This window comes from Propithecus coquereli, unplaced genomic scaffold (assembly GCF_000956105.1).
Source record: "Propithecus coquereli isolate 6110/MARCELLA unplaced genomic scaffold, Pcoq_1.0 Scaffold134, whole genome shotgun sequence".
NCBI lineage: Eukaryota > Metazoa > Chordata > Mammalia > Primates > Indriidae > Propithecus > Propithecus coquereli.
In genome coordinates this window covers 3,379,224-3,396,970 of record NW_012137636.1, presented here as the reverse complement: position 1 = coordinate 3,396,970, position 17,747 = coordinate 3,379,224, and the positions used below count along the sequence as shown (strand labels likewise).

The 17,747-nt window shown below is 37.8% G+C and overlaps 1 protein-coding gene across 1 annotated transcript in view; it reads right to left on the bottom strand.

The window, feature by feature from the left end:
• DPY19L1 (dpy-19-like 1 (C. elegans)) overlaps positions 1 to 17,747 on the bottom strand; it is a 145,780-nt gene that overhangs the window by 12,363 nt on the left and 115,670 nt on the right. The window contains exons 13-19 of the mRNA XM_012638754.1: positions 16,564 to 16,635; positions 14,375 to 14,424; positions 9,661 to 9,685; positions 8,811 to 8,930; positions 7,104 to 7,278; positions 6,275 to 6,374; positions 4,622 to 4,747 (exon numbers count right to left, since the gene is read on the bottom strand). Of these exons, the coding sequence (XP_012494208.1) occupies positions 4,622 to 4,747; positions 6,275 to 6,374; positions 7,104 to 7,278; positions 8,811 to 8,930; positions 9,661 to 9,685; positions 14,375 to 14,424; positions 16,564 to 16,635 (668 nt within the window). The remainder of the gene's footprint in view (positions 1 to 4,621; positions 4,748 to 6,274; positions 6,375 to 7,103; positions 7,279 to 8,810; positions 8,931 to 9,660; positions 9,686 to 14,374; positions 14,425 to 16,563; positions 16,636 to 17,747) is intronic.

Below are 17,747 nucleotides of genomic sequence, written 5' to 3'. Positions count from 1 at the left end.
TCATCTCCAATGCCATTTCTCAGAGGTGACTTCTATAAACAATACAGCATATACCCCGCTAGACTGGTTTTATCCACGTTCAGACACATACACACACAAATATAAACATGGACGTGGATGCTCCTAGGTTGTTTTTACAAAAATTGGGATCATTCTGAGATTCTTAATAAAATGTGGCCATTTTTCCATCTCCGTACATAAAGACCTACTTTATTCTTTTTGATAGCTGCTAGTACTCATGTATTATTTAATCAATTCTTTACAGATGGATATTGTAATTATTTTCCATTTTGTCATTATGAAACAATGTTGCTATAAACATTTATGTGCCTATCTCCCTTCTGCAAGCTGTCCTTCCCTCTGTCAAAGGACTACACAATTTTTCACTTTGCCTCCATCAAATTATCTCCTAGAAAGGTTTTGCCAATGAGTGTTCCCATGAAGAGGGTTCAGGTTGCACACTTTTTACACACCCTTCTACCGACATTCCACCCATGATAGTATGGCGAGGCTTGGGATTTCTACCTTTTAATTTTCTCCCACTTATCAAGGCTGAACTGTTACAACAAGGGCCTGTGGTAGTGGAGAATGAGACAGAGGAAGCAGAAAACTACCCAGAGTTTTTCTAAGTTCAGTAGCTTTTAGGAAAGAGGGAGGGCAAAGAGCTGCCTTTGTGAGCTCTGTCTGCTTGGTGCAATACCCTTTAGTCCTTATCTGAGTTTCCAAAGGTCTCTCCAGGACAGCCAGCTACATCTTCAAATAGTATTTGTGAAAATCTGAATGATTTTCTTCTGAATACATGTATTTTAATTTTATGTCAACTCTATTATTAGAATTAATAAAGGAAAGCAGAGAACTAAGAATGAAAGAGTAATTAAAAACTTATCTACAACTTGCATTCAAGTATATTTAGCGCTTGCATTTGAACACAGTGTCAAGTATTTAAAGAATAATCAAGCCACACAATTAAGCCACTTGTAAATGAGATCATATAAATATAGTGCTCACCAAGATGCCAGGCACAGATTAAGCACTAGATAAATATTGGTCCCTCTTCCCTTTCCTCTCCTTAGTTCCTCATTTGCTTCCTCTGTTTTGACATATTTTTATGTTCTAGTAACCTACAGGTATTTCAAGCTGGCATTACTGAATTGGAGAGTGAAGGCCAAGGCAACAGAGAAGATCCCAATTCTGGTAGAAAGCTCTCTGTCAAACTCAGTTTTTCCTACTATAAATGTAAACACTAGATAAATATTACTCCTTCTTCCTTTTCTCTCCTATCTGAGCTCCCTATTTGCTTCCTTGTCAGAACAGAAAGCACAGCTTTTGTTTTGTATCAAGACTGAAGCAGAATGGACCTGTCCAAGGTTTCCTCACAGCTGTTGTCAGTCTGGCTTACATCTTAGGGTAGATGGAGAGTGTTGTTTTAATTAATAAGTGAGGAAAACAGATGAGAAAGAGTCACTTTCTTAGCTTTCTCCCTCTCAACTCCTGCTGCAACAGACACAACAATGGCAAGCCAAGGCCCAGATGGGGAAATGGAGCACACACCCCCTCTCGACCCTAACCCTCAGTCTGAGTGCCTGGAAGTGAGCTCTAAATGGAAGTGATCTGATGTTGGTTAAATGGTCACTGGTTTTATTTAGTGTGCAAGATTTATTGCCACATACTTCTAAATTTGCCTTTATATCCCATCGTGAATACATATAACAGTGCTCTATCAGAACATGAGACTACTACAGTTATCCAAATCCAAGGAGCTCTACCAATAGCGTACAACACAAAGCCTCTGCAATTTTCATCTTCAAAACACTATACAAAGATCTAGAAAAAAAATGAAGAATCTTGAATCAAGGTCCTTGTTAGCTTGGACAAAAAAAGGTTATTATTTTCATGTTCCAGGAACCTACAGGTGTCTCTGTTAGGTGTGGAGCTGAGAGAGACACACAAGAAGCCTCACGTGTAGGAGAATGCTGTTTATTTTGAGCATCTGGGAGCAGATGGGTGGAGGTGAAAAAGCATCCACAAGAGAAAAGGGGAGAGCCTTGGGTTTTATAGAGGGTTTCTCCGGGGAAGTAAGTAAGTGGGCCAGAACAGCTGCTTGTAATAAATTCTTTTTCAAACACTCAGCTCTTAGGACCCCTACCCTAGTCACATCCATCCTGCAGCTCTGGTGTCCTTATCAGGAGAGGGAGGGAAAGACTTAATCCCAAGGGGGGTGGAGGGTAGGGGAAGGCATGCTGGCTGTAACTGTCACATTTACAACGTCTGAACTCTCCAGACTCATGCAGCCATTGTTTTACAAGCCTAAGTTTTGTAATAACCATTCTGTCCTATACATACTTTTCGGGTTCCCACCTGGAACAAACCTAACATTCCACCCTTTTTATTATATACATGTAAGAAAAGGAAAGGTAAGGTATGGGAAAAATTAAAATAATTGGGAAGCAGTGTCACTGTCTTTCTGACTGCTTTTTTCTGTTCCTGGAGATTTGGTCATCTTTGAAATGCAGTCAGGCCTATTGCAAGGGATGTGATTTTGCCCCTGAGATAAGATTTTGGGCAGGAAACAAAGGCCTGGAGTTTACCTCCCTGCGGTCTGTCTGGGAGCTTTTCAGGAACACCTTGAGGCTGTAAAACAAATTCTAAACACTGTGATCTAGGGAAATGTAAAGAGGAAAGATTTACATTTCTTTCCTGGGCTCTTTTAGGTGTTTGTGAAAACAGAGTCCCAGCAGGTTGCCTGCTAGTTTGGGAGAGAGACAGCAAAGAGAAGGGAGAGTTCAGAATTGATCTTTAACTGTTATTAGAAAATTGGAAGATTCAAGGCTGCCCTAACAGTCTCGAGAGCAAAGCCCAAGGAAATAAAGAGGGTCCCAATTCTGGCAGAAAGCTCTGCCAAGAAATTGCATTTTTCCTGCAAATGTCAGCCCATCTTTCATTTACTATAATGTCCTCATGAAATTTTTGTGAGAAATGCTTATAACTTTTTTGTCCTAAATTTATATAACAAAGTTCAAAGTGAGTATGTGAATTTCATATATATTCATATGTTCACAAATACTTAAAGCATTTTCTAAATTATTAGAATAACATTTTCTATAAATCCTCAATTCAAGTCACTTGGCACATATTCATAAGAAAATCATTCAACAATCAACAATTATTTTAGTTCCTTTGTGGGCAATGCTGAGTAGTAGATACTATGTCACAGAACTATTTTCACTCATGAGTCAGTATTTCACAATTTTGTCTTAACACCCTTGTGTACCACTGAAATATACAGTGGACACGTATGAGTAAGCCACAGATACAGCAATCTTCCGAAGGCTTCTGTTTAGTTGAGGAGTAGAGAGAATTTTAAAAATAAAAGTATTCTATAAAATACCCTTGATTTCTGGAACTGCCCATGTGCTGTGCTCTTCATGGAGGGAATGCTTTGGTACTTTAATAGTAGGCTACTCTCATTTGCTGTCTGGTCACCTAAGAACAGCATTTCTAGATAGTTAACTTTAGATTTCCACTTGCTTTCAAGATCTTACTAACACTTACAGCTATACTCTGCTTAGTGAATTTCTCTGTGGAAATAGAAATTTCTAAAACTATTAATCTAAGAGAATTTGGTTCACAGTAACATTAATTATTTTCCCACTCAAATAAGATGTGAAACACCAAGAAAGAAAAGTTTCATTCTAAGTCAGTGACGACAGGGCGCCCCATCCACCCGCAGGACGCGGTGTGGTGCAGACGTGAGATGGACAATGCGTGTTGGGCTTCACTACGGTGAGACTCCCCATTATTTGGTTTCAGACTCTGGAAGTCTTTTGAAGTAAAACACACTCAACTTTAAATAAAAGTTTTTAAAAACATCACAGGCAAATTGGACAATTTGGGAGATTATCAATCAGTGCCAATATCATCTCTTTAAAGTGATATACACATGCAAATCATGAGAAAACAAACATACTTGTAACAAGACAAGAAAAAAACTCCAAATAATTACCTAAAAAGTTTTTTCTACTCATACTCTGCAAAATGTGTGCGCGCGCACATGCGTGTGTGTGTGTGTGTATGTGTGTGTGTGTGTGTGTGTGTGTGTGTGTCTGCCTGTCTCTAACTCACAAATACTGATAAGGAAAACCCCCATCTATTACTTGGCACATCAGCCACCTGAGACCCCCACCCCTCAAGGAAGACTCGCATCAGCATAATACTAACCTATTACCTGACACATCAACTAATCTATTACCTGGTGCATCAGCATAACACTAAACCTATTACTTCGTGCATCAGCATAATACTAACTATTATCTGACACATCAACTAACCTATTACCTGGCAGGCATTAGCAACCTGATACCCTACCCCTCAGACAACCTCAACTTAATAAAAGAGGGAAAAATTGAGTAGACAGGGCTCAGAATTTGGTGGTGAGACCCCTCAGAGCTAGCCAGCAAATAAACTTTGATTCTCTGACTTTCCGTGTGCCGTTCAGTTTGTCCTCGGAAACACCTGCTGTAACACTTGCTGTAAAAATACCATCAGCAAAGTACTTGCCATGAGCCTAGATTAACTTTTCATGTCTTATGATTATAAAATATAAACCATGTTGAATACTCACTTGGATCTTCTTATACACCATGACTCTTCTAGAATGTAATAATTCACTTTTAACTTTACCAATTCTTGCTTCACTTCTTCAGCTGCTTTTCGACTATACATTGAGTATACTATTTTTGTTCTGGCTCTTCAAAGAAAAACAATTGGGCAGAAAATTTTCAAGATTAAAAGGATATAATCAACATATTTGGAAGAAAGCACTGAATGAGACTAGAAGAAAGACTATATGGAAGAATCAGATCAAGAGAAAATTCCTCACAGGAGTTCCTGCTTAGGGGCATTTGTGAGGTCAAAAGCAGAAGGCAGAAATAGCATAAGAGTCCTGGGAGAAGAGGTAGAGTGTCAATGCATCCATACATTTCCAAACTTAGTCTTGTTTTTGTTTGTTCATTTGTTTTTGTTTTTAAATTCTTCACCACTCTATCACATATAAGAGTCAGGTGCCCTGTGTGTGTGTACAGGGATGAACTACCATGAACACAACTATAGGATGACTCTGAAGCTGCAACTATCCCAACTTTGACAACAATAATTCATATTAAATAGTCCTCTCTGTTTTATTTCTGTTATAGATTTAAGAAAAACTAAACATATTCAACAAAAGTGTTCTAGAAATTAGCTTGTGAAATTGATTTTTTTAATGAAAAAGCTTTTTGTTTATAAAATGTATATCCCCACTGTTATGCAAAAGAATATACTAATAGGATTCACCTAATCACTTAGGAAATGACTAGTTTCACCTACCCTAGAAATTGCATGAAAATTAAATTTACTTTTTCTTCTAAGAGAAAACAAAGCTCTAAATTATGAAGGAATGGTAAGCCTCAAAAACCCCCCAAAACAAAAAATACTCCAGATCATTTCAGCAGGCTATATTGGTGAAAACCAGAATAAAACCCTGTTTGAATGGGATTCTATTTCAAATGATTCCTTAGAATTCAAGAAAAACTTCCTACAGAAGAACCTTAAACACTACAAGCTAATGAATCTTCAGGGGAACTTAGGATGGTGACTAATAAGGATCTGGATAATCTGGAGGCCTGTTAACCTGTAGGAAATTTTTTTTTTTTTTTTAGACAGAGTCTTACTGTTGCCCGGGCTAGAGTGCTGTGGCGTCAGCCTAACTCACAGCAACCTCAAACTCCTGGGCTCAAGCGATCCTTAGGCCTCAGCCTCCCAAGTAGCTGGGACTACAGGCATGCGCCACCATGCCCGGCTAAATTTTTCCATATTTTTAGTTGTCCAGCTAATTTCTTTCTATTTTTTAGTAGAGACGTGGTCTTGCTCTTGCTCAGGCTAGTCTCGAACTCCTGACATCGAGTGATCCTCCCACCTTGGCCTCCCAGAGTGCTAGCATTACAGATGTGAGCCACTGCGCCCAGCCCAACCTATAGAAAATTGATATAGTATGATTTCTTTTGTCTGCTTGGAAGAGAAGATAGCCCCAAAGGTTGTATTAATAGTTTTACTGTTCTGTGCAACCTTAACAATTTTGTTTCTAGCTTAGCGGTCTCATTTCAGCCTTCTTCTTCCTTGACTCTATAAATCCCAGGACATCATATCCTTTTTGAGACATTTCTTGTTATTTTTCTGGTTTCCTCACTCACTGTTTGTACAGAAAATTTATTTTTGACATGTGAAATTGCATACTAACCTCAAGCCTGCATCTTCATAATGCGGATGATTCACTATGGGCCGAAGTGCAGAGAGCTTAACACTTGCCATCGTGGGCATGGCACCCGCAAACACTGCATCTGGAAGGCAAGAAGAAGGTCTTAGGAAGACATATGGTGAATGTGAGAAAGGTCTCCTTCTTAGTTAAGCTAGGTATTTCACAGGTGACAGAGCAGAGGCACAGTGAGGCACATGATTTCAAGATTCAATGGCAGAACCAGAAGGAAGTGGGATGGATGGCTGTGAAGTGGTAGTCAGTAAATGGGCTAGCAAACTCCTTGGAGAACTGAGCATCATCTCATCACTGAGGACTTCTTTCTTTCTTCTTCTTCTCTTTTTAATATCTTAGAAATCTTTCCTGATTCTAAGAAAGAAGTACCAAATTGACTAGAAAAGCTTTACATATAGCACCAAGGAATTCTGGAAGACTCAGATGACAATAAACTCTCTCCATCTATACATGAATAAAATATCACATTCCATGAGTTAATTTCAAGAAGGAATAATATTAAAAATGCCTTAATAAACATAAAAATTATTTTTAAATGTGGCATTAATAACTTAGGATAAATTTTGAAAAAATTAATCAAAAATAGAATTACTAAGAAAATATGTATAACAATTACCCTATAAACTGTTTAAGCAGGATTGATATCTTCTTTTTATTTATTTTTTTGGATATTCTAGAGATAGCATTCCTTAGAGAGAGTAAGACCATTGGAAGTAACTTGGGCTTAAGATTTTGCAATAATATACAAAATTGTGGGGAAAATACTAGCTAAATAATGACTTTTTTTTTTTTTTTTTACCTGGTTTAGTACTGTATTTGATCCATTCTATAAGTTCTTCTTGTGGCAAATTGCTGAACTCCCCTACAATATTCCACTGGGTTTGTAGATTTGCTGAACCTTGTATTGACATTGCTGCTAATACAGCAAAAACAACAGCACCAGGATGTACTTTGCAAAAGAGCCATCCAAATAGCTGAAACCAAATTGATACATTGATAATTGTTAGTACAAAGCAGTGTGTACCTAATAAGAAAAAATTTTTCCCAGAGAAGAATATGTTCTCTGCTAGCATCTCAGACGAAGGATTAATTTATCCAAAGGATAAGTTCCAAAAATAATGATACTCAGGATCAAAAGAATTCTACCATCAGCCTCACATAGATTGGACCATGACTTTAAAAAGCTTCTCTCTCAACCTGCTTTCTCTATTCCCAGATTCAGGTAAAGCCACTCCTAACTAAACAATTTACAAGGCCAAGTGCAAAATGAAAACGTGGGGTCCCTTGTTAAAAAGTTATTAAGAATCTCATGCTCGGAGGCTCTGCATGGAAGGATTAAGGCATATGAATCCAGAGATTACAGTTCTCTCTGGCAGACTTAATTTTCAGATCTTATAACTACTGTATATTTGTTGAAAGGTGATATATTTGCATATAGAAATAAATGCATCCACTCTGGGAAAAAAAAAGTTATTAAGAAGTTCAAAACAGCAAGAGCAAGCATTAAACAAAGCGCAGGGTCCTTTCGAGTGCAGTGCCCTGTGTGACAGCAGAGGCCCCGCACCTGTGAAGCCAGCCCTGGGTGAGGCTTTCTATCATCAGTCACACTGAGGAATGAGATTTAAGATAAAAGGCTTAGTAGTGCCTCTCTAACATAATACCGACATTCTGACTGGGAACCTTGAGACTGGCTAATTTTTTTCCATATCTAAATAGTTCACGCTCAGTAATAATGCTTTGCCTCTCCCTGTTGTTCTCTCCTTAACATTATTTCTCTACATGTCTACAGAGCCAGATTTCAAGCTTCTTGAGGGCATACACTTCGGGTTTTTGATTTTTCCATCCACCAATCTACTCCCATCCCTAGAACACCGAGTGGGTGCTTAGTAAATATCTCCTAGTTAATAGAGGTACTGCTGTGTTTCACCTTGGCTGGATGACAAAAAGGTGACACCATGGGGAAGCATAAATCTGTGAATACAAAGCAAGGAGGCAGTGTTCCAGGAAAAATAAGCAGCAAATAACCAAGGAAGGCTTAAAGTAAATTTTAAAAAGCAAAAGTCAGGGATTTACACACAAAGGTATACCAAATAAATGAAACAAAATAAGCTTGATACTAAAAAAGAACATATAATTTGAAAGTACCTATAACTTGAAATCAATTATTAGAACTTTTTGTGATATGAATGTCAAAAGAACAACAAAAAGCTATTCCTACAATTAAGCTTTGCTTTCTATCAGCACCTGTAGTAATCACTCATGAAATTAGCCTGCACTGATTCAGTCCTTCTTATATACCAAGGACTATTTTACAAGTCAGAAGGATACACAATGATCAGCTTTTGCCTTTACCCTTTAGGAAAGATTAGTACAAAACCATGAAGAATTTTAAGTATAATGACTTTAAAACCTTTGGGTAATTCAATATTATTTTAGGGCTATCAATAACAAAGACTGGAGTAAAATCATCACAGCAGCTATAACTCCAACGTAACAACCGTGTTACCTGTCTTGAGCAGATCAAGGAAGCCATAACACACATGTGTGGTGTCAAGAAGAGTTTTAGTCTCATAATTAAAATACCAAGGACTGTATACGCTAACAGCTGCAATGCATGATAAACCAGCTGAAAGAAAGAAGAAAATATTTTTTACTTCTACTATTTGTGAAGTTCTCAGAATATACTATTATGCTGGTGAATATACAGAAAAGAATATTTCTTTCTTAGTAATAAAAACTCATGCTACTTTGATTTCTGAAATTTCTAAAGTAGTTCTTAAAATTCTCTTTCAAACTGTTTCATTTTAGTAGAAGGCTAAAATTATAAAGTCACTAAGTCAAATGTTTCTGTAATTCTCAGAGTCAAGCCTATGGTTAAGAAAGCCCACACTTCTGAATCTACCTTGGTGCTACCATCTGACCAAGGCAGGAAAGTGGTAAAAGAAATGACTGCTGCCTCAAGATCCTAGAGCTCCATCTTGGAACTGCCCTTAAAACTAGGCCGGATCCCTAGAAGAGGGGAGCAGCAATACCAGTCACATCTCCAAAGCCTCAGGGCAAGGTGAGCACAGAGGAAATTGATTTCCAATCATGCAAGACACCTCATATCTGCATCTAAATGGGCTCCAGAAATCAACCGCTGTTACTGCAAGGATTGTCAGCAGCAGATCAAACAAGCTCCCTAGTTAATTGTTTTAACACACAAATGGTCAGTGAATCTGTATGTAGCATTCTCATAAAAAACACATACTGGCTATTTTGAAGATGATTAATGACAATTGCCAATAAACTCAGAAATTGGAACTAGAAAAAAAAGTCCAAATAGATAAGTGAAATTTTAGAAATGCTGTCTTTACCTCTCCATGATCGAACTGGTGTTTTCTGAAACGAAAAAAAAAAAATACTGCTATTGAATCATTATTTGCATTTTTATTTTACAAATGCCAATTTTACAATTTCTGTAACATTCCCTCAGGGATACATATACGTAAATCAAAATAACTAAAAGTTATATACAAAACTGTTACTAAAATCGTTTAAGAAAGTTTATTGAAAATGACAATGTTGCACTATATCCTGAATATTTGACTACATGGGTATTTATTAGGCCACCAAAAGCTCCCTGTGGTGTACCAGATCCCTCACTGGTGATACGCCGTCAACACAGGGAGTGAATAAGGACTCTGAAGCCTTCACAGTCCCATATGTCTGCTTCCCACCCCTGTGGTCCCTCAGTGCCCCATAAACTGCAGCTGCTAAAGAGACAATTTAGGGTTGGGGAAGCCATATAAGAGATTTTTTTCAGCACCAGCTGTGGAATATACAAATAGACACCCATTTCCATCTTTAGCTTTGCTAGACAGCTCTAACTTGTCGAAAAAGGACCCATGCTTAGAGGCTGACATATCCTCCCCACATCTCACTCCTGCCCCGACCATCCGTCCTCATCACTGCAGTGAGGGCAATCTCGCCAATGAGAAGCTGGCCATGCTGCTCCCTTATTTAAAACCCTGTGATGGGCTCCCTTTGCAATTAAACTTTCAACTCCTTGCCCTGCCACACGTGGTCTTTCTATGCCAGCCCCACTTCTCAACCCTGAAACTTGTCTTCAACCATGCTCCCTCTTAATTGCCATGCTCTGGCCTCACTAGACCATTTACTCCTTAGACCATCAGAGAGCCCTTGACTCTCCCACATTCAGTGCCCTCTCCTGGGTCACTCCTACCTTCCTTCCCTGTTTTATTTTCTCACAGAAAACAAAATTCTCATTTGTGGTTTACTTGATCATCATCTGTCTCTCCCCACTAAAATGAACCATTCAGGAGTACAGAGCACAAATTCATCCATCCATCCACTCAATTTCACTGAGCACTAAGGACCCTGGAGACAGAGCAGTAACAAAACGGACAAAAATTCTGACCCTCATGAAGCTTACATATAAGTCAAAGGAGACAAACAAAAAGCAAATAAACATATATCACATGATGATGAGTGCTGAGAAGAACAGGAAACAGGGTGAAAGACGCAGGGAGAGCGGGGTACCCAGGAAGGTGTGCATTAATCCGTGTGGTCACCAACTGAGTGACATCTGAGCCCTGAGGATTCCGTAGGGAAGGGCATTTCAGGCAGAGAGAAGAGAGGATGCAAAGGCACTGTGGTAGGGAGGTTCTAGTGGGCTACACAAAGATAGCGTGATCAGCAAGGAGAAAGTGAGCGGGGGGCCACGATGCAGAGGAGACGAAAAGGGACGAAGGGCCAGAAGACACAGGACCCTGGAGACCATGATGGGGACTCTGATTTTACTTGGAGTGATGTGGAAGATGACTTAAAGAAGATTGGCAGGATTTGACTTCCGTTTTAGAGGCTCGCTTTGCTGCTATGTAGAGAAAGACCTGGGGCGTCAAGAGCAGAAGCAGGGAGTCAGTTAGGAGGTTATGAGGCAATAACTAAGGGGAGGTGACAGTCACACGGACAAGGATAGCAATGATCAAAGTATTCAAAGTCTGGATGTATTTCTGAAGGTGACGATGACGGGATTTACAGATGGATGGGATGTGGCATTTCAGATAAAGAGCAGAATCAAGAATGACACCAGGCTTTTCGAGCTGAGGCATGAGGGGACCAGAGGTCCTTATCAGACAGGGATGGTCCAGAAGCATGCTGGCAGGGATACAGTCAGACGTTCAGTGTTGTACTCATTAAAAGTTTAGATTCTCATTAGACACCGGGTAGAGATGACAAATAATTATCAAATAGTTACATGCACAAATCTGAGTTCAAAGGAGAAGTCTGGGTCAGAGACAGAAATGGGTGAGTTGACAAACACACCTTCTCCATCTTAAGCGCTGATATTTTCCCAAGACCTAGAGCAATGCCTGACACATAGTGCTCTATTCTTTTTTTAAATGAATGAACAAGTGTATCAATTAACTCCTAACCCAGGTAAGCACATAATCTAATTTGTGAAATCAATATATTAGCAAACTCAGTAAACACGGGGTAAGCGAAGGAGATGAGATGATTCTTTCTTCATTCTTCTTTCATGCCAAGTAAAAACTATCAGTTACCATTTACTGAGCATTTACAATGTTAATATGCTTAGCACATTCCATTAACTCTGATCTTACAACCATTTATTATCCCAATTTACAGCTAAGGAAAGGGAGTCACAGAGCTACTACGTGGCAGCCAGGACTATATTTTGATTGATTCCAGAGGGAATATACTTTTTACTACATCATGCTGCCACTATCTTACTTTACCTCCTGAATCCCTGAGTAAAGGGGATACTGGTATTCACATCTTGATAATTAAAATTTATCAGCTAGCCTTCTCCTTTTTATATTGGCATATCATTTTTGTAGATATGTGAAATAAAATGTCAAAATGCTACTCTCCTTCCAAAATTAGCTCTGATCCTACTTGAAATGAAAACCTCATGAAGCTCAATGGTTTTCTATAATTATTTCTATAGCCAAGTTATTCTTGAAGGGATGGATTTGTTTCTGTGAAAAGTCCCACCTTTCCTCTTCCAGAGCTGCTACTATAGCTGTAACTTTGTAGCTTATTTCTGAGCTCTTCAGAAATAATTTCACCTCAAATGAAGAGAAATGTCAGCATTATATACCAGAACCTTTTTCCTTTTCCCCTGGCCCTCAACTAAAATGCTTCAGGTATGAGCAAGGGCATAGTTATTGGAAATTGTTTCTAAATGACAACAAGGATTCTCTCAGGAGTATGTGCAATAATTTATCATGGTGTTGGCAGAGATCTGGAGGTGAGGGAATAATATAAGGCTGTGTATATTCAAGTTATAAAAGAAAATACAGAGACACATAAATTCAACAATCCCTAGCCCTCCCATCCCACAGAAGAAAGTAGAATTAAAACTTCCTTCACTCCATCTTCCAATCCTACACTCTTAATAGTTAATGAGTTTTATTCTTCCAGATCACTCTTATGTACAAATAAACACAAAATCTCCATACTTTAAACGGAAGTATAATAATTACACATATTTTTAAAACCCAGTGATGTACGATGGAACTACTTCTATAAAGATGGCCTGACATTCCACACTATGATTGGATCACAATTAAATCAATCCCTTACTATTAATAATAGATATTTTGGTTGTCTCCATTTTTCACATTATAGGCAATACCACGCTAAGCACCTTTTAACCACTATCTCTGCATTTCTGTGAGCATTTCTAGAGGATGCATTTGCACTGGGGGAACTGATGGGCTAAAGAATAGGCCTACTGTGTGTTTTGCTACGTATTGCCAAACTGCCCACCCACCTATTTCCTTGCAAGCATTGGACATTATTAATTTTTAGAAATCTGGTAAGTTAAAAAGTTTTCACTTTAATCTGAATGTCTTTATGATAGGACTGGGCACCTTTTTGGGTGCCCATTAGTTATGTGTAAATATTCACTAATTCAACTACTATTCTTTGCTATGTGCCAGGTACTGCATATAAACTGATGAACAGACATGATCCCTCCCTTCAGGAGACGCAGGTAACACATAAGTATTTAAGTACAAATGGTGATAAATGGTAAGAGATAAAGATAAAGGGTGTCATGGTGAAAACAGCAAGCAAGAGGACAAGGAATCTGCTCAGAAATTATCAGGAAAGGCTTCTTGAAGGAAGTAACATTTAAGCAAGGATTAAAGGAGTCAGCCACGCAAAGAGCCAGGCTAGAGGGAAAGAGGAGACGGGGGAACAGTTATGCGCACAAGGTACTACTCCTGCAAAGCTGCAGAGCTGCAGTACTTGCCATTGTTAAAGAACAGAAAGGAGGTCCATGGGACATGAGTCTACTGGGAAAGGGAAAAGGAGAATTGATTTTTCTCTCAATTGCTTGTTCGTGTCCTTCACTTATTTTTCTAATAGGATTTTAGCATTTTTATTATTGACTTATAGAAGTTCTTTATATATCATGGTCATTAGTCCTGTGTCATATGTCGCAAATATTTTCCCCAATTTGTCCTTTTTCTTTTAACAATGTTTACAGTATCTTGCCAAACTAAAGTATTTATCTGGTCAACTTTGTCAACTTTTCCTCCTAGCACATAGGTTTTGTCTTAACAAGGCCTCTCTAAGACTATAAATTCATTAATTTTAGAGTTTCATTTTTTTTCTGTATTTAAATCTTTGTTCCATTTGGAATTTATTTTGTGTGAAAAGTAAGGTATGGTCCAGTTTTATATTCCCTGCTCATTTCCCAGTAGGCAGTCCTTTGATCCTAAAATCACTCACAGAATAATTTATTTTCCCTGCTGAACTACAGTATTAATACAAAGCTGTGTTCTTCAAGTACAGGTTATGCATAGGGTTACTGTCAGATTGTACTGGATAAGATCCGAGGGATGAGTGAGTGATGTCCTGTGCTCTGCACAGACAGGGAATAATGAGAAAAGCCAAGAAGGGGAATGACAACAATCGAAAACATCAATTATCAAATATTGAGTGTATAGCATGAAGGTATAAAATCAATACATTGTAAATATCTATTTAGTAAATGAATAGATGAGATAACAAAATTCTTAATAGCATATTTACCTTATATGTGTCTGTTGTTTAGCTAAGACACCCCACATATCACTAATAATCTGTAAATACATTTTAAAACACATTAGAAAAGGTGTTTTGAGAAAAACAAAATTTTAAATAACATTATCTTCTAAACTTTAAAACTTTTAATTAAAAACATGAGAAGTATGGAGATAAGAGATAACCTGGAAAATAATAACAATATAATCTTATATTTGTATAGTATTTGATCATATCTAATACTCAACAACCCTGCTAGGTAGATTATATTATCCTCATTTTGTAAATGAGCAACAGGCTCAGATGGATTAAATGATCTCCCTGAAGGTGGACAACTAAGAAGCATTGCTGGGACCTGAAACCAGATCTTCCGGTTTCAAATTCACATTCAGTGCAGCTTCTACCATACCAAGGCTGTTGGCAGTACCTCTACTTAATTATACACAGGCAAAACTGGAGAACTGGCTCAGAGACTGATAATCACAGCTAAAAGCATTTGAAACACACTCACTGTGTTTTCATATTTAGCAGTAATGGGGAGGTCATCTAATCTGAAATCCTCACCCTGGTATGGATACTCTTCCCTACACTGCTGACAGGTTTTAATTCAGCCCTTGGAAGAACCACCCAGCTTCTGTTTGAATCTGTAACACTTTCCTTATCAGTCCAGATCAATTCTGGTCAAAAGTCTCAAAAGTCCTGCCTCCTAGAATTGCCCATAATTCTAAGAAGCCAGAATGGATGTGACCTTATTTACAAGTGGCAGGCTTTTAAATATTTGAAAATAATTATCCTCTTTCCATTTGAATCTTTTCCTTTTTGAATCAAACAGCCCAGCTAATTGTTTTCATCATCTCTCGCCACCCATGGTGCTGTCTTCTGAATATATTCTGGGTGTCCAACAACTGGTATTTTCTGAGTGCCTACTAGGTACAAACCCACATAAAGTATATAAAAGTGCAAAGCAAGCACAGAGCCTGGCACACAGCAGGACAGCTGAGTAACTGATTACAGCTTAAAAGTGCTATGAGGGTACAAAGCCAAATACCCTATGAGATCCAATGAGGGGAAAGACGCAGAGCCTTAGTCTCCACTCTTCCCTTGCTTTTTTAAAAAGTTAATTATTTCAGAATATCACAGGGGTACAAACTTTGGTTACATATATTGTCTTTGCACTGCCAGAGTCAGGGCTACAAGTGTGCCCATGGCCCAGACAGTGCGCACAGTACCTACTAGCTGTGAGTTTACCCATCCGCTTCTCCCCGCTCCCACCTGCCTGACACCCAGTGAATATGGACATGATGCAAGGCTGCAACATCTTTGATCTTCCCATTCTGCATGTGTCAAAATGGGGACGATAATATCTGTCTACCCGACAGGGCTGTCGAGTAACCAATGGAAATACTCACGTGAAAATGTTTTGGGAGAGTAACAAAGCACAGTACAAATATATAATGTGAACAATTGTTATAGTATAGAAAACTCTACAAATATATGACATTGTGTTAACACAGAAATCACTAGCTACAAATCAGAAAACTTCTAAGGTCTACCACCTATTTTTTTATCACAGACTAATCTCAATTCATTCTGTTAAGATACTTGCAGTTATACAGTTCATAACCTCTTAAAAGAAGGAGAGAAAATACCACACACCTGCTCGATGAAGATTGGAGCTCCTCTGGCCTGATTTACATCTGGGCTTAGAATTTCATTATCAAAGCCAAGTTGGGGGCCTAAACATTTTATCTAGTTAATCGATACCTTTTTAATACTCTAGTTTTCTTTTTAATGAATAATAAACATGATCCAGGAGTTATTTAACACTGTACTTTCACTTAGAAAGGCATATATTAATATTTCAGGGAAATATTACTTAAAAGTTTAAAGTCAGTCAGTAATAATTTATAAGTTGTATCTGGGTCAATATGGTCTCTGGTTATGTCTTCCAAAAATACATGAGTATCAAAACTTGAGCCATCATTTTCCCATGTCTATTTTACGCTAGCAGATATCAGAATATTTTAAAAACTTGTAAATGACTATCAAAGTCTATCAGTAAGAAAATATAGAATATGTTTCAATAAATCCATATGAAACACTGTATCAGATTAACATGTGGCTAAGTATATATAACTACCATGTAAAAACAAGAAAACATTTTAGTATTAAACAAAGCTCTTAAGTAAGAGACATACCTTTCTAACAATTGCAATAAACACTACAAGAACAACTGGAAGCAACAATGTCTTTGTATATCTCACTGGAGTCTGAAATTTAAGAAGATATTTTGTTAGAGGGGAATGTTATTTTAACTAAACAAAATTTCACTTCAAATAATAAAACAGGTGAATTTCTCAAAGTACAAAGAAATATAAACATTCACCCATCATGGGTACAATCTACTCTGATTCCCATCATTAAAATGAAAGTGCATTTCCATAGAAACAAACTTTCCCAAAATGTTGAGTTGAATACTCTAAAAATAAAGTTCCCCAACACCTAAGTGTGAAATGTGACTAGAAAGATTACTGTTCACTTTTGCACTCTACTTGTCTAGCTAGAGAGCCCAACTTAATATTCCTCTAAGGTAAGTAGAGTTCCTTTAAATGGAATAAGCTTTTCCTATACATTTTGTGGAGAATAAGAATCTTACCACCCCCTCTCTCATTCACTCACACACAAATACACACAAAATAACCAATGTTTATAATAGGAACAAAAGACATTTTTACATTTTCTTTATTAATAGATAAAAAACTATAGATATGTTTTTAATAACAAAGCCTTACACATGGCAATCCTGCGCACCTCTCAACTATCTCTCTACCCAAAAATTTTGTTAAAATTTTGCTCTCTTACACCTTATGTGTGTTAGTTATAGGTAACTAAGATTGTACCATTCTGTTCACTCCTTTACATCTTAAGTAACTTTCCATGTCAGTATGATATCATATTATGGAGTATCAAGTTAAATTTTTCCCCTTTCCCCACTATATACCTGTATCATGAAAGCGATGCACTTCCTGAACTAGCACTTACTCTGTCTCTACCGCACAGTCCCTATGAATTCAGATACTTCTGGAGATGGGAAATGGCATGCTGGAAACAGCTTGGCTGTTTTTTTCAAACCGACTGAACTTACACTATGCCTCAATAAACAAATTCTTTCATCACATAACTGATGGTTAATACTCTTAGGCTGTGGTGACATGTGTGATATCCTCCATAATGTTAAAGAGCTTTCACCAAACCTTAATTCTCTCCTAATGTTTGAATGAGTCTTGATCTCCTATGACGATTCATTTTAATGTCTTGCAAGATACTCTTCCTTTGTTTCCCTCAGCAGGTTCAACACTATCATTCCAATACCTTTTATCAG